At 41.5% G+C, this 26,989-nt stretch overlaps 1 protein-coding gene across 2 annotated transcripts in view; it reads right to left on the bottom strand.

Moving 5' to 3' along the window:
• Nucleotides 1–362: 362 nt before the first annotated feature.
• The window catches only part of OPHN1 (oligophrenin 1), a 392,827-nt gene continuing 366,200 nt past the window's right edge, over nt 363–26,989 (bottom strand). The window contains exons 21-26 of one of the 2 annotated variants that reach the window (XM_032757106.2): nt 21,546–21,869; nt 12,723–12,758; nt 11,393–11,558; nt 10,285–10,335; nt 6,154–6,195; nt 363–4,904 (exon numbers count right to left, since the gene is read on the bottom strand). In XM_032757106.2, coding sequence (XP_032612997.1) covers nt 6,162–6,195; nt 10,285–10,335; nt 11,393–11,558; nt 12,723–12,758; nt 21,546–21,869 — 611 coding nt within the window. In that variant the 3' untranslated portion in view covers nt 363–4,904; nt 6,154–6,161. The remainder of the gene's footprint in view (nt 4,905–6,153; nt 6,196–10,284; nt 10,336–11,392; nt 11,559–12,722; nt 12,759–21,545; nt 21,870–26,989) is intronic. The other variant, XM_032757108.2, reaches the window with a different exon arrangement.

The following is a 26,989-nucleotide window of genomic DNA, read 5'->3' on the forward strand; positions in this document are numbered from 1 at the left end:
TCAACATTAAGGGGAGGCAATGATAGCGCTGATTCTGGACCATGAGGGCTCCTGAAAGGAGCTCTTCCCATGGCCTCATGCTGTCTTTCCACTGCTTCTACTGCTCAGAGATTTGAAAGCCAAGTACTTTTCAGTCTTCTTATTCCCCAGGCTGGTTTCACTATTCTTTGAGGTGGAGAAACTTTGTCATCAAAGCACATGTATAAAGGAATGCAAAAGAGCAGGCAACTATGACTCAATCTTTGTACCCACTCCCAACATACCAGATCATCCTTATCCACCACTTTTGGTCTTTGTCTCACCAAAAGGACTCCTTCCTCAAGCTGCTTTGCTGTCTCAAATACCTCATATCAGTGTTTCTCACACTTTAATGTGCACAGGAGTCTCTTGGGGATCTTGTGAAAGTACAGATTCTGATTCCAGATGCTGGAGTGGGTTCCAAGAATCTGCATTTCCAGTAGGCTCCCAGGTAATGCTTATGCCAAGGCTGATGACGAACCACATTTTGAGTAGCAAGACTTAAAGATGTTTATCATTCCTATTTCCAAGAATCTTCTCCAGTTACCCTAGGGATTTCTTTTCTTTACTACTGGGGGCTGTGAATTGTATTAGAAATGGAAATGGGAAGGCCTCTGTAGTTTCCAGTTAACCTAGCTGTGTAATCTTGGACAAATTATTTCTCAGCTCCCCAAGCCTCAAGTTTCCTTATCTGTAAAATGGGCCTGTCACCTGTCACAAAATGATGCTGTGAAGCCTGAGGGAACTGCGAGGCCATTGTTCAAAGTAGACTGTAAATGGAGACTCCTAGGTGCAAAAGAACTCTTTACTTAGGTTTCCTTAGATTTGCAGAAGTCAACACAAGCAGTAGGTAGTGAGTGGTTCCATGTACCATCATGCCTCAATGATATGCTCAAAGATTGTTTCCATGACAAAACTGCAGATGGAGGCCACTTATATTAGACAGTCTACATACTTTATTGAAAGTCACATGAATGAGCCCCAGGATCTCATTTGTTCTATTATTTTGATATAGCATATGTCTTTCACACAGGCCATTTTTCTAGCGCTCTACTAATGTCCTTGGCATCAAGAGCTTCATTTCCCCCAGGAAAATGAAGGCTTTTCTTTATCGAAAACTTATCTTTAAGGTATCTTGATTCTCTCTGAAATTTTTTATTATTTCTGATGTTTTTTTCTGAGCTTGTAATGTGTCAAGGCCACTTATCTGCAGCTACCTCAAAAGTAGTGTAATTGATCTACGTTCTCTCAAAAGCAATTTTTTCCTAGTCACAGAACTATTTCTTCTTTTACTACTTTATTTCTTCTAGTTATTACAGAATCAAAGGACTTCTTGAAAAGACAATACTTTCCCATGATAACCAATTACTTTAGAAATACTCTGCATGACACTATAATTGAAATTAGATGCTAAGTTTTGTCCCTCAGTGGCTGAACACCCCCAACCTTTTAAAAAACAAAAACTTCAAAAATAAAAATTCAATATTTCTTTTTGTAAGCCATCTCTTGATTTTGCAATCACCACAGAAAAATTTGTAGAGATTTAATCCCAATACATCAAGTACTGCAGAGGCACCGAGACCTTTTCTGCTTCTAAAACTGCATTTGTGGATGTCACTAGTCTCTTAGGCTGAAACTGAAACTGCCCATGCTACAACCTTGGCGAAGTATGGAGACACCTGTGAGGACCTTTTTACTTTTTGAAAAATGGCAAGCCAAGGACTTAACAATTACCAACTAAAACACAAATCCTTCACTTCACAAAATAAAATTAGATGATCATCTTAAAAACATTACCAAATGTGTAAGCTGAATATGAAGAGAAAGCCTAAATCAGGAATATCTTCCAGCCCAGTTTGCATTTCCATATAAACTGAACCTGCATCCCCTCCCTCCTTCAAATGTTTGCCTTTCAATATTTTGTTAGGCAGGCAAGAGTCAAGAGTCATGCCAACTCTAGTAATGTGGCCTCTGTTCAAACACCTACCACAGTGTGGCAAAGGGAAAACAGCATGGGCTAAGAGTGGCCTGGATTCAAATCACAGTTCTTTTATTTGCTTCCTATGTGCCCTTGGGTTGGTTACTTTAGCCCCCTGGGCCATAATTTCTTTCTCTGTAAAATGAGAATACTTGCATGTATATGAAACACTAAGCACTTAATAAATATGTGCTTAATAAATGTTAGGTTCTTTGTTATCCCTGCCAGTTCCTCACTTTCAGTTCATCCATTGCCAGATTCTCTAACTTGCCGGCCAAGGTATGTTGATAATTTCCTATAGCTGCCACTCTTCTATTATCACCCTCTTCCCATAGCCTCTGCAGAATGACTACCCATCCATTAAGCCTAGGCCAAGTCAGTCTCATTCTATGATAGCATGCCTTGCCACAGAAGCTTTTTGCACTTTAAGTCAGAGTGCCAAAGGCAGGTGTTGAGATTCATTCTTTGGCACTCTTAAGGTATAGACCAGAGCAAGGGCAGAGCTACTCAGCCACTGCTCCCTGGCCTCCAGGCAGACTGCTGGTCCCCAGCTCTCCAAGATAGGCCCTTGATCTGTGTCCCAGGCAACACACAGCAATCTCATGACATTTCTGGGACATATTTTCTACTGGGATCACAGCAGCTGTCTAGGGCTCTCAATAATCTTCCAATGTTTGCATTGGTGATTGTGGTATTTTCCCCCAAGAAAACCAGAGTCAAACCATGTCTCTTTAAAGGGACTGTGGCCCTATTAGCCATGCTTTCATGGCCAAAATCTGCACACCTGTCTGCTTTATTCAGGACAGAGCAGGGAGGCCACAGCCCTGAAACAAGGGCTCAAAAATCACTTCCTAGGTGAGGTCAGTAAGGCCTCACAGAGACTACTGTTGGGGGCAAGCAGCAGGCGAAATGATGGTCACTTGACTCTTTTACTCCTGGTTTCTTAGCAACCTGGCCTTTGAGACTGGGTACAGTGGAGTGAGTTCAATGGGGCCACCTGGATATGCCTTGATTTAGAATGGCATCAAGTTTCCACTCAATTACTTTCAAAAAGGCTCTCGGTGTACTTGGCCTTACATGTTCCTAACTCACCAATAAATCATGTTTGGAATTCAGTCTTGAAAATGACTACTGCCTTTCAGTAGCACTGTTCCAAATGCATCTCTGAGTGGGTTTGCACATGAGTGTGCATGCACTCACTTTCTCTTTATCTAGGTTTCTCTGTCAGTACTATAATCAGTGCACTAACAGGGCCTTGGTAGAAGAGTGCAAGTAGGAAAGCTCTTTCCCTCACACTGGGCAACATTATAATTATAAAGACTCTACAGACAAGCTACGGCCCAGGCATCGGCATAGAAACAAGTACTGATGCTCTTTCCAGCAACTTCCCTTCAACAAACAGGAATTAGAAATGTCCATTCCTCAGATTTCTGCCCCATTACACCAATTTTTAGGTCCTTTCCAATAATAGAGATAGCAAATGAAAGGGACCTGGCAAGGGCTTATGTCTTAACATTTTTCACTTGGTGGCAAATATTCAAGAAAAAGGGTAAAAGCCAACCCCCAGAAATGATGGCCACTAAAGCCACAAACCACAAGGTCCCTTGCTAGATAAGTGTGATATAATGGGGAAAAAAAAACTTGCATAGGAGCCTGGGACCTGAGATCTTGTCCTGGTGTGATCACTACCTTGCTCTGCCTCAGTTCCCCCAACTGGAAACTGGGCAGTTAGACTAAATCATTTTGAAAAGCCCTTCCAATCAAGGGCTTATATGGATTGTAAAAAGAGTATTTTACTCACGTGCTGTGGTTCCTAACTTTTGTGGGTCACGAGCCCATTTGAAATTTAGCAGAACATTATGGACTATCTCCTCAGAAAGGGCATATTGTCATGGAATTGTGCATACCATCTCGGGGCATCATGGAGTTTCTGAGTCCATGGACACTGGGTTAAGAACTGCTTTTTTCAGGAGATAAAAGGGTTTATGTGCAGAAGGCAAACATGAAGCAACAGTGACAGCTGTCTGGCCTTAATCCACCTTAACAATTTTTTTAGCATTTGACCCCAAAATAGAACTCCTACAGGACCAAACACAGTCTCCTTTTTTAAAAAGAAATGTGTTCAGCTTTTGTTTGTTTCTTGATTACTTGACAGGAAGCTGTCAAAAAAAAAGGAGAAAGAATAATCCAAATAGACCTAGGCTTTTACATGCAAAACATGCTTTGCAGATTTGTCCTAAGTGGCTGCATGTAACGGCAGGAAGGCCACCTTCCTAAGTCCACATGGAAGGGCTGCGGGGGCATCACTCATCCCACTCATAGCCCCGCAGGAGCAGACAGGCTCTTGGCAACATACTGCAGCACCAGAGCGCCAACACGGCACCAGTGTCCATATCCTCAGTAGGAGACATGTTGAGATTCTCCAATGTTCAGCAAACATTTCTATTCCCTTCCAACCAAGGCAAGCTAATGGCCCCAACTCAAGTGGCCTTCAGTTCAAGGTAAGACCCCTGAGATCAGTCTTTAGCCCCAAATCTCTCAGAGTTCAATGGCCCTCTGAGGAAGCAGGAAGTTCAGGGAAGAGTTGAAAACTGAGCTCCCCTCTTCGACTCAGGTAAGTGGATACCTTGGTTTTGGCAGAGTCTGGCTTGAGGGAGTCCAGCTCTTCACAGTGTTATAGGAACTCAAAACAGACCTTCTGAGGGGATGAAGACTGAATACAAAGGAGATATAAACACCTGTCTAGGACATATGCTCCTTATTTTATGGCCTCCCAGAGAGAGTCTGAAAGTGCAAGGCTAGGAAGGAGCTGCTCTTCAACACAAAATGACTCCGCACACAAAGGTTTGAAGAAGAAAGACTCTTTCAGAACCTGGAAAGGGTCCTCTGAGGCCAAGGCTTTTAAAACCTGAAAGAGAAAGAAGAGAGTAGGGAATTAGCGAGGACTGGTCAAGTACTTAACAGCCACTGATCAGTGGGGCTTCTCTTGGTAGGTAGTTAAGCCTGTAATTGGTAGCTCATCTTCTGAGCAACAGCGGATTGCTGGGCAAAGGCTCTTACAAGTCAGATCTCATGAAACAGGCCTAAGATGGTGCTATGACCAGGGCTGGACACTTTGTGCCTTTGACCTCAACTCAAACTCCCCAAAATCTACGTGGAGAAATAGAAGCCTGATACTAGAACCTCTGAGATTTCTTCCCACATCATGCCCACTACCTTTATGGTCATACAATAACTATAAACTTCCTTTTAACAGGGACTTCACCTCCATAGGGGCTGATAAGGAGAAGTTTATCTACCCACAGACCTCTGAGGACTGGCAGTGAAAGGGAAAAAAAGAAGGTTAGGGAGCACATGAAAAGCCAAGCTCCAGATACTTGGATCTCATTTATGTGTGTTATCAGGTCACATCATGCCAGCAATCTGATAGTCAAACAATCAGAACTCCTATGGTAGAGAAAGGAATCTCCCTGACCTCTGAGTCTCCTGTGACCTTTGCAAGTCCCTTATCCCCTCTGAACTTCAGTTCCTTTATTTGTTGAGTTAGAACACATATTATCCTCCCTTCTCCTGGCATGTGATATGCATCAAATGAAATAATGAATGTGAAAGTGCTTTGCATTGGACAAACATAAAGGACTAAGAATGAAGGTTCAGGTGGGTAAGACTGAAATAATGATTTGGTCTGCAGGAATGAATCCATCTACAGACACTAAGGTAGCCTCTTGGTATCTGTTTTAATATCAAAAAGGATGCTCCTGGTTTCCTTAAAGGCCTGAGAGGTGTCAGAGTTAGAAGGTTCCAACCTTCTCATTTCAGAAACTGGGAAACTGAGGCTCAGAGAAGGAAATGTACTTTCCCAAAATGTCACAACCTAGGATTCTTAATAAATTTGATTCAAAGGCAATCTGTAAAAGCGTGCCATAGTTTGGCTAGGAGAAAAAGAAACGAAAGAGGAAGGTTACTTAAAATCACACAAAACCTTGGAATTGAAAGTCACTAAATTTAAGGGTCATGCAGTGATAGGGTAATGAACTGAGGCATAGAAGTGAGTTCCCACCCTTCTGATCTACATGTTATTCCAGTCCTCAAATCAGATCCTGTAATGAAGGCTTACGTGGAACAAGATTCTGTAATCAGGGATGGGGACTACATACCTGTAGCCTCAACTTTCATCTCCAGGAAGTCTGCCTTGAGAACTGTGGATAAAGAAAGACATTTCACTAAGATTCTAGAAATCAGGACTGGAAAGGTAAATTGGGGGAATGGGGGACACTTCCAGGCCAGTGCTAAAGAGGTCATTTGAAAAATGGAGAAGTGATTCAGCCCAGATGTTTCAAAACATTTAGCTCCATGCTTACAGTTGGGGCTCCTTCTCTGGCAGGCTTAAAGAGACGTGAAGACATCTTTCAGGCGCCAGAACAATTCTCTGAGTACCAGACTATGTGAAGCTTGGAGAACCCAGGGAAGCTGGCCGCAGACCACAAACTACATTCTGTGATGATCTTTAACAGGGATAAGGGTGAGGACACAGACAAGTACCATGTGAAAGATAAATCCTCCTTTGCCTAGAAGACCAAACCAACCTTGTCCAGCCTCTTGATGTGCTTGGATTAGTTCTAAATTACCCATGTCTGGCGACAGCTGGGGGACGAGAAAATCTTAGCAAATGAAACCCACTATAGTGTGGCCAGAGCATTGCGTACAACAGCTGGTTCCCAGGGTTATGTCCTCAATCTTATGTTTTTCTCTTCTCTCCAGTCTGTTTACACTTACTCCCTGGAGGATCTTATTCCCATCCATGGTTTCAATTGCCACCAAATACTAGGGACCTCCCCACAACAGGCTACTATTCATATTGTAGCATATGTGACTAGCCCCACTCCCCAGACTTATATAGTGGCTATACTCATATTTCTACCCCAAAATCTATGTATACGTACATCCAGCTCCAACTGCTAGCCTAAGTTGCAGTTATCCACTGAACATCTCTACATAAGTCTCAAAGTGTCTTTAAAAAATTTGTATAAATTTAACAACTGTGTCTTCAAAATCAGTGTCCAAAATTGAGCTCAGCATCTTTCCCATAAAACCTGCTTCTCCATGATTAATTATTGTACCATCTACTTAAGTGCCCAAGTTAGACTTTTCTCTTTCTCAGTTCATCAATGTTCCATGTTTGAAAATGTAGCAAGGTCTTATTGAGTCTTTCTCAAATCTGTCCCTTCTGTTCCATTCCCACTGAGAATGCCATAGGCCAGGGCTTCCCCGACTCTTGCCAGGACAATTAGTCTCCTTAACTGGTCTCCAGTCTTTACTCTCCCATCTATCTTTCCCACTACCAAAGTGATCTTTTTACAACTTGGTCAGCTCAGAATGTGACTGTCATTCTTGAAATTCTTCCCCCCCTTTCTATGACTCATCTGCATATGGACTGCAGTATAAAGACCAAGCACCTTAGTATGTTATACAATGCCTTCATGATCTGGCTCCAATCCATCTTTCTGGTCTCACTCCCAGCTAAGCTTCCCTCTTTTCACTCCCACATTCTAGCCACAGTGGAACACTAATAACTTCTGAAACCATAAGCTGTTGGGCCTCTTTGAAATGTCCTCACCTCCTTTATGTTCTTGATGAGCCACTACTCATTTTCCTCTTAGTTATTTATGCTTAAATTGTGTAAGGGAAATGAATAAGGGGGTGATGTCATTCAAACGCTAGGCTATAGTCAGGTATACAAATGGGGACCAAAAAGGGGCAAGACAAAGTTTAAAAAGATCATCATTTTCATTAGAGATGAGAGAAGAACTTAGCAACAATGACCATAGATGGGACTGACTCTTAGCAACAATGACCATAGATGAGACTGACTGGTCTGAGGATCTTGATCAGAGGCCAACCTGTGGAAGCACTGATGCAAGTGGTGGTTACAAGGTGGAGGCCTAGATGGAAGGGATGCTTTCCCTATGTGGATGCTGAGTGGGAGGAGCCTGTGGGTACCCAGGATGGTAGCTCATGACATACTGGAGAGCAAGTGTACCTACTTTGGTCTTACCTACATTCCTGCCAAAATGGAATCTAGGAATAAAGAACAGGATTAAATCTAGGTTCTAGAAGCCCAGACGTAGGCTGGGTAGCGTGATACTCTAGCCTGAAGTGCCTGCTTTGGCCATAGCCCCTGTAGGTTGTGGTTGATCTAAGGCTTCCTCGAGCACTGGCTGACAAAGCCCAGCCCACTGGTAGTGGCTACCAATCTGTTCACACTCTCAACACCAGTTTGGCTATAGCTTCCCTCTTGTAAGTCTACCTGCCTTAAAAGTTCTATTGGACTTTCTTCATGCTTCTTACATATTTCCTTCTCAATGCCTTGGTTTCCTGTCCAAACTTGCAGATCAATAACTTGCCCCACAACATTTTTTCTATCTAGTTCTATTCTTTTTTCAAGCCCCAGCTCATATATCACCTCCTCTAAAAAGCTTTCCTGTAGACATATCCAGTTCATTCCAGTTTACATCATTCTATTTCCTTGTTATTTATTTCTCAAGTGGCTTATTCTAGGTAGGCGTAGGCCACCTTATTAAGAATATTTGAGACTCTCTTCATCTCCCTTTTTCCTTTCTTTTTCTTTTCTCAAGAGAGATATTTGACTAAGCTTACTTAAAAAACTTCTGAGGTGAAAACTTTTATCTTCGTGCTATCAGTAAGAGAAATCTGGGGCCTTGATCTGACTTTCATCTGCTATGGTAGAATGAATGGTAAATTATTGTCTAAGGAGAATTTGGCCCAGCCTGAGGTTCCAGGTGGCTCACTGACAAGCAGAGCTAGAATGAACTGCTGTGCAGAATCATGTTCTAGTGAGTCAGTTCCCATAGTTTTGACTAGAGGATGGAAAATCTACCCCAACTCCACTGCTGGGAAAGGTATATTGTTCTGCTTTTAATTGACCACCTAGAAGAGTTCTGCTCCTGTCACCTGCTAGGAAGAACAATTTCAAACTCTCTGATAACCAAGAAGGAACAAACACAAAAGAGTCCCTGAAGGCTAACCAAATATTTCTCCAGATGTTCTAGTCCAAAGGGTCCTAAATTCCAGGCCTTGGACAGTCTGTACCAGCATTTGAGAAGTTTTAATAACAAACTAATGGAAAAGAAGAAAGGGAGGGAAGGAAAAAACAAAATAAAACAAAAAATCGTATTCCCAGGCCTCACTACTAGAGATTCTGTTTTAGTGGGTCTAGAATGAAATCCAGGAATATGTGACTATTTTCTCCATGTTTCCAGGTGACTTAGATGTGCAGCCAGTTTGAGAACCACTGCCTAAGTCCAATGTTTACCTTTGAAATGGGGGCCCTAAGGCTGTTTATGTTCGAGTGTAATATTCTACATATCCCTGTCAGCTGCCCTTTGAGTATATAATGGAATATAAGTAAGTAAACTAACAAAAAAATAGAGCCACATTGGGTGTAAAGTCTTTGAGATACTGCTTGGTGTGTGTTCACATGCATATGCACACACAAATGTGCACATACATATGTGCTTGTGAGAGAGAAAAGAGAAAGATGAGCAGAGAGAGAGATGAAGAAATGGAGAGGCAAAGAGACAACAGATACAAAGAGACACAGGAAGAGAAAAACAGAGACATATAGAGTGACATGAACAAAGAAACAGGCAGATAAAGACAACTATGGGGACACAGGCAAAGAAACACAGACAGACAGACAGAAAGAGATTGAGAATGACAGAGACACTGGCTGGGTGCGGTGGCTCACGCCTGTAATCCCAGCACTTTGGGAGGCTGAGTCGGATGGATCACCTGAGGTCAGGAGTTCGATACCAGCCTGGCCAACATGGCAAAACCCTGTCTCTACTGAAAATACAAAAATTAGCTGGGCATGATGGCACACACCTGTAGTCCCAGCTACTAGGGAGGCTGAGGTGGGAGGATCACTTGAACTCGGGAGGTGGAGGTTGCAGTGAGCCAAGATCGTGCCACTGCACTCCAGCCTGGGCAACAGAGTGAGACACCATCTCAAAAAATAAAAATAAAAAAAAAAGGACAGAGACACCAAGTGAGAAAAAGAATATGAGAGAGACAAATAGACACACAGGTGAACAGGTGAGAGACAGATAGAGATGGAGAGACAGAGTTGGGGGAGAGAAAGTGACAGACAGAGACAGAGCTGTAGAGAAACAAAAAAAGAGAGAATGTCAGAGTGAGCACAATTGCATGCTAAGGATGCAGTTATTAAAAGGCGATTGGGTTTCTCTTTTGTCACCTCCATCTCTTACCTTCCTGTTTTCCGGGAAGCTGTTTCAAAAAACCTGGTCCTGGAAGCCACCCTGCAAACAGAAGCCAACCAAGTCCCATAAGTTGCTTTGGTATACACGTGAGAACCAATGGCCAACAGAAAGGACAGGAGACTCTGAACCAGATGGGACACCAATGCCAGCCCCTGCCTTTGCTGGCAAAGGCCCTACACATCCAAACGTGAAATGGCCCAGAGCCCATAGGCACCCCTAAGGCCATGGCTGACACTCTTTATCCCCATTGCTTCAGAATGGTCTGAGTATGTTGTTGAGTCAGGCTCTTCTTGGGGGAAATAAATGAAACCAGTCTTGATTTCAAAGTATAATTGTTGGCTTTTTGTAAATATACTGAGCTAATTAGTCAAAGCTGTGGAGGCTTTGTTCTTCTTTTTCTCCAATTTTACAATTATGGAAAACAAGAAACACAAGAAAAAGGAAGACCAGGAGGTAGTATACTGAGGACGGTCCCAGTCAATAAAGAGAGGACAGGCAAGCGCATTGTGGCCAAGCAAAGCAGGTCCCTGAGCACTGCTGTGGTCCCACCCTAGCTGCTCCTTCCCTGGTTCCTTGGCTTGCGGCCCAGCCTCAGGAAGGCCTGTTGCACATCAGCTCAGCTCCCACCCTGTAAGAGGCTCTCTGGAGAACCAAAGTCATTTTGAAAAAAAAATTTTAAATCATACCCTTTGCTTAAAATAAAAGCCTCAAGCATAAGTACAATGAACGAATCTGTTCATTAAATTACTTTTAAAACCAGTAGAAATAACAAGAAAAATTTTTTTTTAAATGTCCTGAGCCAAGGAAGCTAAAATCAGAAGGTAATAATATCACCATACAGAGATAAAGGAAGCTAAGAAAAATGGGTCTCCTGGCAGGTACTAAGAATCAAAGATTTCAGCTTTAGAGAAATCCCTCAGCTTTGAGCATTGAGTGGAATACTCCCAACAGGGCTGGCCTATGATATTTCCCTAGACTATAAAGTGAAGGATGCCCCAGGGTTGTGCACTGTATACCCTTAATATGGTGATCCTGAAAGCATTCCTAGTAGCCTAGGACAGGCCTTCAGTCAAGTTTGAGGTACAACCCTACTTACACAGATGATGTGATTTCCCCCGCATTGCCAGCCACAATATCTGGCTTTGGTTCTGGCTTTTGGGGAGTAGCTGCCCGGCAGGGAGGATCTGGGGGCCTCACTGGGGGGCGGATGATGGTTGGCTTTTCTCCTGGAGGCCGCACTTTGCTGAAACTGTCAGCATCCCCTGGAAGAGAAAATGATACCAGGAACTTGGATGGTTAGCCAAACAGAACACTACTCATGAGCAGGCACCCAATAAGAGAGTTACCTGGGCCAGCTTCCTTGGCCTCCATTTCTTCTTGGTGACTAACAACTCTGGCTATTTTTATTTTTTTTTGTAATTTTTCTGGCAACTGTCCCTTCAGAAAGTCTATATTTGAACCCCAGCTCTGGAGTTTCAGATATCTTGGGTGTGTCATATCCATTCCCTAAGTCTCAGTTTCCCCAGCTATATAATAAAGATCCACAATATATTATCTTACAGAGATAGTGGGAGGATTAAATCAGGTACTAATATGTTTAGTGCAGGGCCAGGTACATAGTAGGTGCTTACTAAATGCCTGATGATGATGAATTTGAATTGCTTAAATTCATCATCACTGAAATCCAGGTCCTTTTCACTTAGGCCTTGACTATTATAGTTGTCTTCTAACTCACTTTCCTGCCTCTGTGTCTTTAGTTTCCTTGTCAGTTAGTACAAAATAAATATAAATACTTTTTAAATAAGATGGTTCTAGTAGGACTATAGTGAAACAGGTAAACTCACACATTGCTGGTGGCAATGTGAACTGGGCTTATTTTATCTAGAGGGCATCAAGGATTCTGGAACAATGTGGATGAAATACAAAATCATACATATGAGACGGTTCATACTCGTTGATCCAGTAATTCTGCTTTTGGGAACACGCCCAAATGGAATAATACAAGAGGCAAAAAAAAACAAACAAACAAACAAAAAAAAAAAACACTTAAGAAAAAGCAATTGGCACAAAAACATGTATCTTATCAGAAAAAAAAAAATCAGACCTAACCATAAAGACTAAACAAACAATTCAATTCATACAAGCGTTTAACCAATACTTATTATGTGTGAACTGCCAAAACTTTAGACCAGGTCAAAACAAAAACAGGCATACAAAATAATATCAAGTGAAAAAAAAGTCCACAGAAAGTGCTCATGGCCTGATGAAGACCATACTGAAATAGACATGTACATAACTATGCAAGGGTGTTAGTGGATCTTGATATTCATCCATTTTTTTCTACAAAAATATTTACAGTAAATGTAAAAACATACTAAATTGAATCTACATAATACAACTATAAAATTTAATTTAAGTATTTTTACCTGTTTTTCTGCTCTTTAAAGACTTTCCCAACAGCTCTAAAATGCAGAAGATAAAAGTTTAAACTCCTTCACAGAAAATCAAGGCCCTCCTTGAGCTGGTCCCGTATTATTGTCCCAAGCATTAATCCTGGATTTTAACTATCAGTTCTACTCTAATCAAACTGGTCTGCCTACTGCCCCATTAAGGCAAACCCTTGACTCTTACTTCTAAGTGAGACAGAGTCTGGAGTTTTGTAGACCTGGCTTTCAGACCTTGTTCTGCTGCTTCCAAGTTGTAGGACCCTAGACAGGTACTTCACCTCTATGACTGTAAATTTCCTCATCTGCGAAATGAGTATAAAAACCCCTCCTCTTCATGCAGCCAACAGACACATGAAAAAATGTTCATCATCACTGGCCATCAGAGAAATGCAAATCAAAACCACAATGAAATACCATCTCACACCAGTTAGAATGGTGATCATTAAAAATTCAGGAAACAACAGGTGCTGGAGAGGATGTGGAGAAATAGGAACACTTTTACACTGTTGGTGGGACTGTAAACTAGTTCAACCATTGTGGAAGTCAGTGTGGCGATTCCTCAAGGATCTAGAACTAGAAATACTATTTGACCCAGCCATCCCATTACTGGGTATATACCCAAAGGATTATAAATCATGCTACTATAAAGACACATGCACACATATGTTTACTGCAGCACTATTCACAATAGCAAAGACTTGGAACCAACCCAAATGTCCATCAGTGTTAGACTGGATTAAGAAAATGTGGCACATATGCACCATGGAATACTATGCAGCCATAAAAAAGGATGAGTTCTTGTCCTTTGTAGGGACATGGATGAAGCTGGAAACCATCATTCTGAGCAAACTATCGCAAGGACAGAAAACCAAACACTGCACATTCTCACTCATAGGTGGGAATTGTACAATGAGAACACTTGGACACAGGAAGGGGAACATCGCACACTGGGACCTGTCATGGGGTGGAAGGAGGTGGGAGGGATAGCATTAGGAGATATACCTAATGTAAATGATGAGTTAATGGGTGCAGCACACCAATATGGCACACGTATACATATGTAACAAACCTGCACGTTGTACACATGTACTTTAGAACTTAAAGTATAATTTTAAAAAAAAAGAAAAAAAAACCCTCCTCACAAGGTGATTTTAAGGACTCAATTAGATGACCTATAGACAATGCCTAGTATACAGCAGAGGTAAGTAAGTGTCAGACTCTGTCCTGCTTCTTGCCCTGCATGTGCCCCTATTTTTATGTCTCCTGTGTATTATAACCATTCCTCAAGACCCAGCTAAAATCTCAACCCTCTGAACACCCTAGTAGGTATATGTAATTTACATCCATGTAAATGTTCATGAAGTTCTTATATATTAATATGTATGTTTTTTAAAAAAATTCATCCATCTAGCCATTCTGGTGAGCAAGATATATATGTAAAGAAATAATGTTAATACAGTGTGATTGGTGTTCTAATTAAGGAAGAAACAAAACACTATTCATGTGCACACATATGAATTGTCTCTCCATTTAGTCTGTATCTTACATTCTGGACATGTCATTCCCCTTAACACCAGACTGGGTATACAGAATTGCTGCAGAAAAAATTAACCAAAATGGTAATAATAATAATAATAATAACAACAATATAATCCAATTTTTCTAATGTACTATTCAAAGCACTCTCCCAGATGATAACTGCTTAATGTTTACAATAAGCTTGAGAGAGATGAATAAATAGGTCTTATTATCCCCATTTTACAGAGAAGGAAACTGAGGTTCAGAAAAGTAAACTGATTCATCCACAACCATAGGTTAAATGGTAGAGTGAGGACTGAAACCCATACTTCCTGTTTTCTATATCCACTGCCTTTCCAGTTGTCTGCTGTTTTGTTATCATTGGTAATATAAAAATTATAAATTATAATAATAATAGTAATGGTAATACAATTGTACTGGCAAAATGTTTTTTAGCTAACCCTTATTGAACAGTTGTTCTGTTCCAGTGCTTTATGCACATTTTCTCATTCAACATTGGCCATAATCTTGCAAGACACAAAGTATTATCTCCAGTCTACAGTTGAGGAAACAGAGACTCAGAGATGAGAAGTAACTTCATAGTTGATCAGTCCATCTAATTTCTGAAACCTATGTAGTCCCAACTACCACTGTTCTTCAACCCTAGTGAAACATTAGAAACATGTAAGGAGCTTTAAAATTGTAAAGTACCTGGACCCCACCCTCATACGTCCTAGTTTTATTGATTAGGATGGATCCTGAGCATGGTTGTTTTTAAAAGCTCCCCAATTGATGCTATGTGCAGCCAAGATTGAGGACCATTAGGCCATATGATGTTGCTTCCTCACTGCACCCCACAGAGTAGCAGAGCTGAGAGTGCTGTCCCATTTCCACTGGTTACTGCTGGGAGGCGGAGTTGGGGGGGGGAAGGCGGTAATTGTAAAGAAATGATATGCTGGACTGTCAGAGCTGGAAAACATGTCTACCTGAAACCATGCCCATTCCAGGGCTGTCAATTTCCTTGATGAGTGAACCAGATGACATCCCTAAAATATGAACCCTATTCATTCCCAAGTTATAGCCACATCCTAATGAACATGAACCTAGGGGCCTTGGAAAACAAACATCATTAACCTCATTTCCTCTTGGGCCCTTTATTGCTACCTCCAAATGATTATTCATTACAAGTCAAGCTTTGAGGTAGTAGCAAAGGATTTTCTTGGCTGAAGACCCCGATGTTGTTCTCTCTTGCCTCTAATGTGTCTCAGTCACAGTTAAGCCACAGTATCAAACTGGTGAGGCAGAAAGGGGAGAGTCATGTAACTGGTAGTCAAGAAACCTGGATTCTATGCTTAATACTATAACTTTCTGCGTGACCTTCAGCGGATCATTTCCTTACCAGTATAACATGGGGATTGGACTGTTTTCCAGATGGATGAGCCAATGGTCTAAGTCTATAAGCCTCTATCTCTCCCAGCTGACTTTTTATTTGTTTTAAATATACTTTAAGTTCTAGGGTACATGTGCACAATGTGCAGGCCTGCTGCACTGACTTAAATGTTAGACCCAGCTGACTTTTATAGGCTGTTTTTAAAGTACTCTACATGTACTTAACCTGCTTTAAAATAATTAATCCCTCTGTCTCTCTCTTTTTCTCTCTCTGAAACCTAAATTGAACGGTATTCAATATGGGGGTTTTGTGAGGGCTTTTGTGCCCAACCCTACACTCTAACACACACACACAAAAAGGCACACAAATGACCCCTGCCCTCTAGGAGCTCAAAACTGAGTTGGGGATATAAGTCATATTCATGGGAAATAAGTGTGAATACTACAAATCAGCATCCACATCAGAGGGCCAATCTTGGGTGCCAAAATACATGAATCAAGGGAGAGCTAACTGGGGTAGGATTGTCAGAAGGCTTCATGGACAGAATGAGACTTGAGTTAGACCTTGAGGTTAGTTCGCCTCTTCCTAGGTGTTTGGCACGGTAGGGACAGGTTGTGGGTTGAAAATATAGCTCTGAACTCTTTTATGCCATCTACATTTTAGGCTTGAGGCTTCTCAAAGGGCCTCGAATACAGAAGAGTAGACACCCCATCTTCCATGTCTGCCATTTCCTAAGAGGTTGTTACCTAGTAATACTACCACTTCTTAAGCCTCTATTATTTTACCAGATTCTTTGTATACCTAATCTAATTTAATCCATGCAAAATCCTTGCCTTCAGTGGTGGTATTGTCGCCACTTACAGTTGAGAAAACTGGCTCAAAGAAGTAAAGCTGACCTAACTAAGATCAAGTAGCTAGTAATAGTCTCCTATGAAAGCAAAACAACTGCAATCATTTATTGAGTACTCTTGATGTGCTAGGCATGTAGAGGACTCATTTTGTTGTTATAGCCATCCTGTGGGCACAAATATTATCCTCATTATACAAATGAGAAAACTAAGGTTCAGAGAGGTTGTAACCTGCCCAAAGTCCCACAGCTAGGAAGAGGCAGAGCCAGGATTCAAACTCACATCTGGAAGATTCAGGAGCCCGAGCTTTTAACCACTAAGTCTCTTGAGCCTATAGTCTTTCCACCAGGCTGTACTTCTTTTTAATTTGTTTTCAACCTTGGTCCGAAACCTGGCTTTTACTACAAACTTGATCTCCTTCTCAAGCCCAACCTGTTCCCTCTCCCTCTAATCTCTGTCAAATGACCATAACCAAAGAATCTTAACATTTGCAGAGTTCTTGGGACCTGATGGTCATCACTATTCAACCTTAGCAACTTTTTTCCACCTTTCCTTATACTCCTCTATACCCAACCTGAAGGCACAGAGTAGGAGGAGGTTGATTCCTCTTGTAGATTCCCCCAGTCTCCTAGAATTATCTCTTTTTTTTCTATGACACTCCTCCATGCTCAACTTAAAGCCTTCCTGCCTCCTTAGCCATTATTTATCCTTATAAAACAATTTGGCATTAGGCTCCAAGAAAAGTAGAGAATAAAAACCAAACAGTAGATTATTAAAGCATAAGTCCAAACAAGAAAATGTGGATAATGGCCAGCAACACCCATTACTGAAAGAGCAAGTCTGTTCCTAATACTTTTAGAGTAGATGCAAATGCCACTCACAGCATTAGTCACCTCAGTGGAGAATTGATGGCTCTGTGACTGAGCAAGGCCTTACAAGCCCAAAAGCATGCCACCAGATGCAATCTTTCCTTTCCAGCCAAGACAGAGGAAAGGAGCTAAGAAGGGCCCCTCAACCCGTATGTCATAAAGTCCCAGTCCGTGGTGTGCTCTTCACTTTCGTCTCAATACCTCAGGTAGAATGAAGGTCTCCTTGCTCCATGCTCCTACTAGAATTTCTTCTCACCCCTACTAGAACATGGATCACATTGGCTGGGACTGACTGCTTGCATGCCAGCATCACCACGAACCTTTGGAAGGCAGAGACAATGGCTTTTCATCTTTGTCTCTCCCTTTGCATATGATTATGCCTGATTAAATAAACAAACATATGTAAAGTAGATGGGATATAGCCCTCCTCTCTCTTCATTACCCAAAGGAAAGTCCTAAATCCCTTTGTGGTAGCTACATGCCTGCCCTTTGCAAAGCCAGGACACGTAAGAGGCAGTAAACTCAAATGAAGGCAGAAAAAAATAGGCTTGTATAATTTTGTACCCCTCAAAAGTAAGTGGTCCTTAGAAAAACAGAAAGGAGAAGATGGCCAATGCAGCTGAGGAAATATGGCATAAAGAAAAAGAGTCCCAATCTTGAACCCAAGAATCTGAGGTCAAACCCCATCTCTGCACCTTACAACCTAGGTAACTCTGAGCAAGTTGTTTTGTGTGTGTGAGCCTCTGTTTCTCCATCTATAAAAAGGGGAGGGTAAATCATACCTCACAAGGCCTATCACAATGATTAGATGCAACAGAAGAGTGAAAGTATCAAGCCCATGTCTGGAACAGAAAAGGATCCTTGATAAAATTCCATCAGCAAACACTATTGATTCTTAATTTAAAGTTGACTGTCAAGGAGAAAAGCAATTTAACATGCACCATGCTTTTGTTATTTTTAATTGCTGAGAAAAAATGTGAAGAATGTTAAGGCCACTCAAATGTTAAGTCAATGCAAGGGGTGAAGATGGGGTCAGGACTGTGGCACAGTTGGCTCACTAATGCAATGGAGCCTGTGTACTGATTCTCAGGATGGCCTGCAAAGTCCTAAACTACAGAGCTGAAATGGGGTGACAACTGCAAGGTACAGACTGGGCTGGCTGAGGTAACAGTTCCCTCCCTCTAATACTGCCATTCAGGCTACTGGCCAGTACCAGGAGCAAACAACTATCAGTTATAGCACAGGGTCAGAGCTGTGTGCAGCTTTTGCTTAACCGATAACTCTTCAGACGCCAGGGAATCTACTAGGAGAAGCAGCCAGAATCAGGAGGGGAGCAAGGAGGAAGTAAGAAGCGAACAGATAGTGTAGGTTAGGTTCAAAGAGGCAACTATACCAGAGGTTTGGGGGGTTCTCCACCGAGGCCAAAACCACCTCAGTTCTGCTTTCTGTAGCCAAAGCTGGAAGCATGGGGTTTTGAAAAAAAGCTGCATCATGCCAGCCTGTTGCTAACTGAAAGCAGAAAATGAAGCCAGGCAAAGCTGAGGCCCAGATTTAGATAGTTAGGCTGATACTGAACAAGTCAGATCAGTACTTACATTAACTGAGACCATTAGATCAGAGTAGCTGCCGCCAGCAGCCCAGGGTAGGACTGGAGGAAGGGGAAGAGGGGAATGCCACTGGGATTGAACTTTGCAGGAGGGAGGGAAGGAGGGCTGAGTTACTGTGTGCGCTGAGCTGATAGAATCTGGCCAATCTCAAGGCTTGGCAACAGACAAGACAAATTTTACTGTGATGAGTATAAACTGAGTTACCCAACCTTCTACCCAGATTAATAGAAAGGTCACAACATGACTACAATGGTCTACATTAAAGTTTTCCTTTTCTTGACTATGTCCCAGAAGAGCCAAGTCATAGTGAGAAGAGGGACAGGGGAGGGAAATCGATATCATATTTTGAATGCTGATTATGCGCCAGATATTTTGTTATTCCTTTTAATCCTAGCTTTTATAATTCTATCAGGTGAACTGTTTTCTCATTTTACATATCTGAAAACCAAGGTGCAAACAGCTTAAATAAATTAACTGTGATCGCATGAGTGATCACATCAGCATCAGTGGATCAAACCAGAGCATTCAGAGTCAAGTACTTGTGGAAACTGTACTGGACTTGTAGAAATTGTACTGGACCCCCTCCCATCCCCGCACGGAACAGCTTTCACTAAATTGTGCTCTGAGACAATGCCATTGGTTCATACTGAGGTTGTTACATGAAATAATCCATGGAAGAAATTTTTCCCTGGCCTCAAAACCAGAAACGTTATGGTTTACCTGAACAATTGGCTTGTTTTTACCTTAGGAACTTAGTTATATAACCGTTGGTTTCTCTCTTTTTGTTTTCTCTAGAAAGTTTGGAACCAAATCTATGACACTGCTCCACCAAGTGTTTAAGGATTCATGGCAAACATTTTGTATACTAACTCCATTCCTGCCATTTCCCTGCTATCCTACCTTCTCCCAACCTCCCAATTCCCATTCTGGGCCTCATGTTTTCTTATCAGTACTCTAGAATCTAAGGTAAAGGCCAGCAAACTTTTTCTGTAAAGTGTCAGACAGTTAATATTTTACGCTGTGCAGGCCACAAAGTCTTTGTTGCTACTACTCAATTCTGCTGTTGTGGCATGAAAGCAGCCATAGACAACATGTAAATAAAGGGGTGTATTTATGTTTATGGACAAAGTTTGAATTTCACAACATTTTCATGTCAAAAAATATTATTTCCTTTTTAATTCCAAACATTAAAAAATGTAAAAAAGAATTCTCAGCTTACAGACTATATAAAAAGAGGCAGTGCAGTGGGCCCAATCGGGTCCACAGGCCATAGTCTGCCAAGCTCTCTCATCTAAACCTCAAGAGGACAGGGACTTCATAAGTCTTATTCATTCCTGTCTTCAGCATGTAGAATGGGGCCAGGTACACAGTCAGTACTCAATAAATATTTGTCAAATAAATTATTGTTAACCATTTTTTAAGGTTTTACATTTTGCTGTATTGTGAAAGTCCTTAAAGCTACAAAGTAAAAGAGTTAGGATTTAGATCCAAGCCTTTCTGATACTCAAATCCTTATTTTGTCCATTATATCTTACTATCTTCATAGAACTGTGTCCCCTAAAACTCCCCTCTGGATTAGCCCCAGTCTCTCAACATGAGTCTCAACATGCAATAGTTAATTAAATTTGCTGAAGTGAGCCACACCTTGAATTTGCAAAAATTTCAAAAGTCCAGAGTTTGGCAGAAGTTGTGCCCCTTTGTCCCTATTTCTCCCAAACTGGAAAGGGAGAATGAGAAAACAAGAGTTCACAGATTCACAGCTTCTTATAGGAAGGTAAAGTGATAGTTCTGCCTCAGTGGAAAGAACCCAGACTTTGGTGCCTGTGAGACATGGTAAGATTTAGATCTCAGCTCTGCCAGTTACTAGCTGTGAATCTTTGGCAAGTCACTTATCTACAGCAGCCTCCATTTCCTAATTTAAAAAAAAAAAGAATAATACATTCTTGGCCAGGTGTGGTGGCTCACGCCTGTAATCCCAGCACTTTGGGAGGCCAAGGCAGGTGGATCGCCTGAGGTCGAGAGTTTGAGACCAGCCTGGCTAACATGGCAAAACCTTGTCTCTACTAAAAATACAAAAATTAGCCGGGCATGGTGGCGAGTGCCTGTAGTCCCAGCTACTCAGGAGGCTGAGGCAGGGGAATCACTTGAACCTGGGAGGCGGAGGCTGCAGTGAGCTGAGATCACATCACTGCACTCCAGCCTGGGCGACAGAGTGAGACTCCGTCTCAAAAAAAAAAAAAAAAAAAAAAAAAAAAAACATTAAGAATAATACATTCTTTACAGTGGGATTGTGAGGACAAGAAATAGTATATCAGCAATTAGTACAGTGCCAGGCCCATAACACTTGGGATATAGAGGTCAACAAAACAGGTAAAACATCCCAGCCCTCATGGAGCTTACATTCTAGTGATTATTGTGACTGATTATTGTGATCTTGCCCACCGTTCCAATATTAGTGGTAGTAAACTGGAACAGATTTCCACTTAAATATATCTCCAAACTCAGAAGGATCTCAAGGTGAAAAGTAGTTAGGTTCAGCTCTGGCTCCCATGGGATTCCCAAGCACTTACCCTCCTTGTGGTGGGCCAGGGGCCGGGGAGCTGGTCTCTTTATGTGGAAGGAGGGGGTCTTGGTGGGCCCAGAGCCTGGCATGGGTCCATTGGTGGCCTTTGGGGTAATCTTGGTCCCTCCATCCTGCAGCCTAGACACCAACTTCCCCACGTCCACCTCTGGGCAGGGCTCCAACTTGCCATCCGAAATAGGCCTGCTTGGGGACTTCCTCCCAGGATCAGTTTCCCCACTCCTCTGAATAGATGGTTTGGGGTGTTGTGGTGGCTTGGGGGGTTCTATGCTGCTGGTGATAGTACCATTCGGTGTTTGATGTTGGATTTCATCTGGGAAAAGTTGGTGCAAAGAGGGAAGATTAATGATAACTTTTAAAACCTTTTCATTTTGATACATGCATACATACTTAATTTTGAAAATTTGTATACATTTTCAAAGCAGTTATGTCACTGTGGCAGAAACCAACTATATCCCACAAAATCATTCTCTACCCTTCCCAGTTCATGTAAAGCCACAGATCCAATCCAAATAGGGAATTCAAGATTTGCATATGATTTTCACCACTGCAATTCAATAAGCCACAATAAACCAAGAGGTTTTATTGAAGGAATATGTCACTCAAAAAAGACTTAAAGTCCCCAATCAATGGCATATTCTATTCTTTGCAAATGAAGACATCATCAGTTAATTCTTAACCACTTCTCTGAAAAGTATTTTGTTAAGGTCTCTCAAATTTTAAGTTAATCAACATAACGTACTTTAACTGCGTTCTCCAACCCGGAAGGAAACCTCCAACTGTTCTTTCCCCAGCTTTTGTGGTCTACAATTTCCTCTGACATTAGTACATGTCTTTCAGTGGTTCTGAGACTTACTTAAAGCTTTTGAGACCCTAATGAGACCTAGGGACCATCTCCCTAGAAAAATTAACCCACACAAATATAGCCAAAATTTTGAAAACTAATTTTTTAGTGATTCACAGAGCCTTCTGAAGCTGTCAATAAACCCCAGATTGAGAATGCCTGCTGTAAAGAAATTGTCATCTTCCACAGTCATAAAAAACTTAGAGTGTATTGGTTAAGAACAGAGGTTCCAACGAGAACACTTGGACACACGAAGGGGAACATCACACACCGGGGCGGGGTGGGGAGGAGGGATAGCATTAGGAGATATACCTAATGTAAATGACGAGTTAATGGGTGCAGCACACCGACATGGCACATGTATACCTATGTAACAAACCTGCGCACGCGTACCCTAGAACTTAAAATATAATTTAAAAAAAAAAAAAAAAGAACAGAGGTTCCGGCCAGCAAATTGAAACCTGAGATATATATCAACCAATTGCAATACATGGATCTTATTTGGATCCTGATTTTTTTTTTTTTAACAAAATGAGATAATAGGAGAATGTGGATACTGACTGGATAGCTGATCTTAAGGAATCACTGTTTTGTTTTATTTTCTTTCAAGTATGATGATGATATTGTGGTTTTGCTTTTAAAAGAGTTCCTTTTAGAGATATACACTGAAACATTTACAAATGAAATGACATGATGAGTAGGTTGGGGGAACGGGTAGGGGTATAGATGAAATAAGACTGGGTATATGTTTTTAAATGCTGAAATGTGGGGAGTTCAATATGTTTGTTTCCAATTTCTGTTTATGTTTGGAATTCTTCATAATAAAATATTAAAAGAAATGCAGGCTCTGAAGCCAGGTGGCCAGGTCTGAATCTCAGTTCTGCTTCTTACCGACTGTGAGACCTTGTACAAGTTCCCTATTCTCTCTGTACCTCAAATTTTCTCCTCAGTAAAACGGGAATAATAAAGAATACCGGTCTCATGAGGTTATGGTGAGGATAACAGGAGATGGTATACTTATTTCAGTGCCTGGCACATAACAGACACTCATTAATTGGTGGTTATTATTGACACTATTATGTGACGGGTGGGCAGTGAGGCAAAAGTTTCCATGGGGGAAGTCTTGCTGCAAAGGCTTTTGTCCCCTAGACAGTTTTATTCTCCTTGGGAATCTGCCACCACTGATGCCACTGCCAAAGGGGCCGGAACCAAGGGGAGTTCCCCTGTAGTCTCCCTAATTTCGTCCCAAAGTAGACACATAGCCCTTTATTTATTAACCCTAGCACAAGTGCAACCAGACAGAGGATATCAAACAAAAAACTACCAAAGTCTCACAAATAATGGCATGAACATGAGCACAAGAGTGCCAAGTAACTAGAGCCTCTGGCTTCCAGGACGTGCCTTGTGGCAGAGGCCATCTTTAAACATATAGCACTCAGGAGTAACTCAAGCACACCTACTTTCTCCAAACAATAACGTGCATGGTGACATAAATTCTTTCCCTCACATGCTTTAGCCCAACATCTCAGCTGCCTGTTCCTATCTAAATACTTTCTTCTGGCCAAGTGACTCCATCTCTGCTCTCCCTTAGGGAAATAAAGGTTGCCTGTGCCCTACAGGCCATAGAGTATCATCACCATTTCAAGAGAGCCAGTCTTCATAAAGAGGACCCACATACACAGCTTCAGAGAGACTGCTACCTTCCACTCAGGAAAGTATCTTCTGCTGGCTCGGGAAAAAATAGGAAATGTAATGATAGAAGCCATGATGACTTCGGAGCTAGGCCTTTCAGCAGGGAAACTATTTCTAGGTTCTGGGGTATGGTGAATAAAAATAATGATAATAGTGACAATGATAGTAATAATGAGAATAATACTGATAAAGATAACATACACCATTACTTGAGCACTTATACCATGGCAGGCCCTGTTCTAAGTGCTTTACCTGGATTATCTCATGTAATCCTCAAAACAGCTCTATAAAGTAGTACATTGTTATTAGCCCCATTTTACAGATAAGGAATCTAAGGCACCCGCAGTCTTCATCTCACAAAACTACTAAGTGGAAACGCCAAGTTTCAAATCTTGAAGTTTGCTTCCAGAGTCTACTTACTCTTTCTGAAGAGAGAGTTCATTGCTCTGTCAGGTAATAAAAGTTCGGTGCCATCCCCTTTCCCTAACTAGCCACCCATTTCTACAGGAAAACACACAGACAAGCCTCAGGGACTACGAAGAACTGAGAGTGAATCAGGATCAGACAGGGAGGCCTCATAAATAGGCGGGGGGCCAACCCTTAAAGTGGAGGCCTCTCTTCTACGGGTGGGTAAGAGGTGGGGAGAAGCTTTGAGAGGATACACACTAGTACAGTAATAGAAATAAATTAATTATTATAATACATGTAGATTCATGCAAATAAGTGCTAGGAGTAAGACAGTACTAATACTGACTGCGAAGATTAGAGAGGATCTTTATAAAACAGGTAACTTTTGAGCTGGGCCTTGAAGAATTCCAAAAGGTGGAGCAAAGTAGAAAGGGCATTCAAACAAAATCAACTTGGAGGAGTGAAAGACCATGCTTTGCCTAAGAAAATAGAATTAAAAGTTTGGTTTGGCTTGAGCATAGGGACCAATTATAGATGAAAAAGTGTGGGTAGCTGGAGGTGAGGTTGTTGAAATAAGTTCGGGTTATATCATGAAGTCCATGAATGCCATGCTCAGGAATACAAACTCTGCCTTTGAGTCACAGAAGACAATGATTTTGGGGGCAGAGGGCTGGGGGTGTGGAGAAGTGGCATTATCAAATATGCATTTTTAAACATCCCTTTGGGTTCATTACGAAAAGTAATGAAAAATAGGATCGTTCCAACGAAAAGTAGGTTGGACCAGAAAGACTGGTGGCAGAAAGACAAGCTAGGGGACTGCTGATGAGAAGGATCCAAACTAGAGCTGCGTCAGAAAAGAGAGGCAGATTCAAGACAGGTTAAAGAAGTGGAATAATCAGGGCTTAGTTATGGAGGTGTGATGGAGTCCATGACGAGGGTGAAAGGAGTCACTGACATACTACTATATACAAAAGGGATAACAAATTTCAGAGTAAGATAATGAGATGCTACTGGTGAGCAGGATTGGTTCCTTCTCAGAACAGTGTTCAGACAGGTTATAGGAAGTTGATATTATAGTAAATAAATAAGCTTTAGGATAAGATAGATGAGCGTAAATTGTTCTGTCATTTAGTAGCTGTGTTAGTTGGGAAAACTACTCATCATCTTTGAGCTTCCAGTGCCTTCGCTATAAAACAGAATTCAGCATACCTACCTCGCATGGGAGTGCTGAACATTAAATGAGATTATGGATTCACACTCACATAGGATGGCTAGAATAAATAAGACAGACTATACAAAGTGTTGGCGAGGATGTGGTGAAATTGAAGCCTTCATTCATTGCTGGTGGGAAAGTAAAATGGTGCAGCTGAGGCCTGGTGTGGTGGCTCACGCCTGTAATCCCAGCACTTTGGGAGGCCGAGGTGGGCGAATCATGAGATCAGGAGTTTGAGACCAGTCTGGCCAACATAGTGAAACCCCATCTCTACTAAAAATACAAAAAATTAGCCAGGTGTGGTGGTATGCGCCTGTAATCCCAGCTACTCCGGAGGCTGAGGCAGGAGAATCACATGAACCTGGCAGGCGGAGATTGCAGTGAGCTGAGATCACGCCATTGCACTCCAGCCCAGGCGACACTGCGAGACTCCATCTCAAATAAATAAATAAATAAATAAATAAATAAATAAATAGGTACAGCTGCTTTGGAAAACAGCCTGGCAATTCTTCAAAAGTTTTAATATAGACTGACCATATAACCTACAATTCCAGTCCTAGGTATATACCCAAGATAATTAAAAACAGACAACCACACAAAATCCTGCGCATGAATGTTCATGGCGGCATTATTTATAATAACCAAAAAATGAATACAAGTGTCCATCAACTGATCAATGGATAAATAAAATGTGCTACATCTATACAAAGGAATATTATTTGTCCATATGAAAGAATGAAGTACTGATACATTCTACAATGTGGATGAACCTTGAAAATATTATGCTAAGAGTAAGATGCCACCCAAAAATGTCCACATATTCTATAATTATATTTTTATGAAATGTTCAGAATAGGCAAATCTGTAGACGCAGAAAGTAGATCAGTAACTGTCAGAGGTTGGGGGAGAAGTAAATTTAAAAGTATTGGGATTCTGGGATGATGAATATGTTCTGGAATAAGATAGTTGCACAAAATATACTAAAAACCATTAAACTGTATGCTTTAAAATGGTGCATTTTATGGCATGTGAATTATAGCTCAGTTTTTTAAAAAGTTAAAAATAAAAAATAAATGTCTAGACTGGGTAACCTCATTGGAGATCTTCTGTCCCAAAGCCCTCATCACTACAGAGGGGCAAATTGAGGTCCAGAGAGGGGAAGTGACTAGCTCAAGTTATTCAGCAGGCTACTAGCCAAGATTAAATTAGACCTTCTGTCTACTGACACCCAGTTCATTCATTTTTTGCACTCATTTATTAAGGACTTACCATATGC

Source organism: Hylobates moloch, unplaced genomic scaffold, assembly GCF_009828535.3.
Source record: "Hylobates moloch isolate HMO894 unplaced genomic scaffold, HMol_V3 SCAFFOLD_7, whole genome shotgun sequence".
Classification (NCBI taxonomy): Eukaryota; Metazoa; Chordata; class Mammalia; order Primates; family Hylobatidae; genus Hylobates; species Hylobates moloch.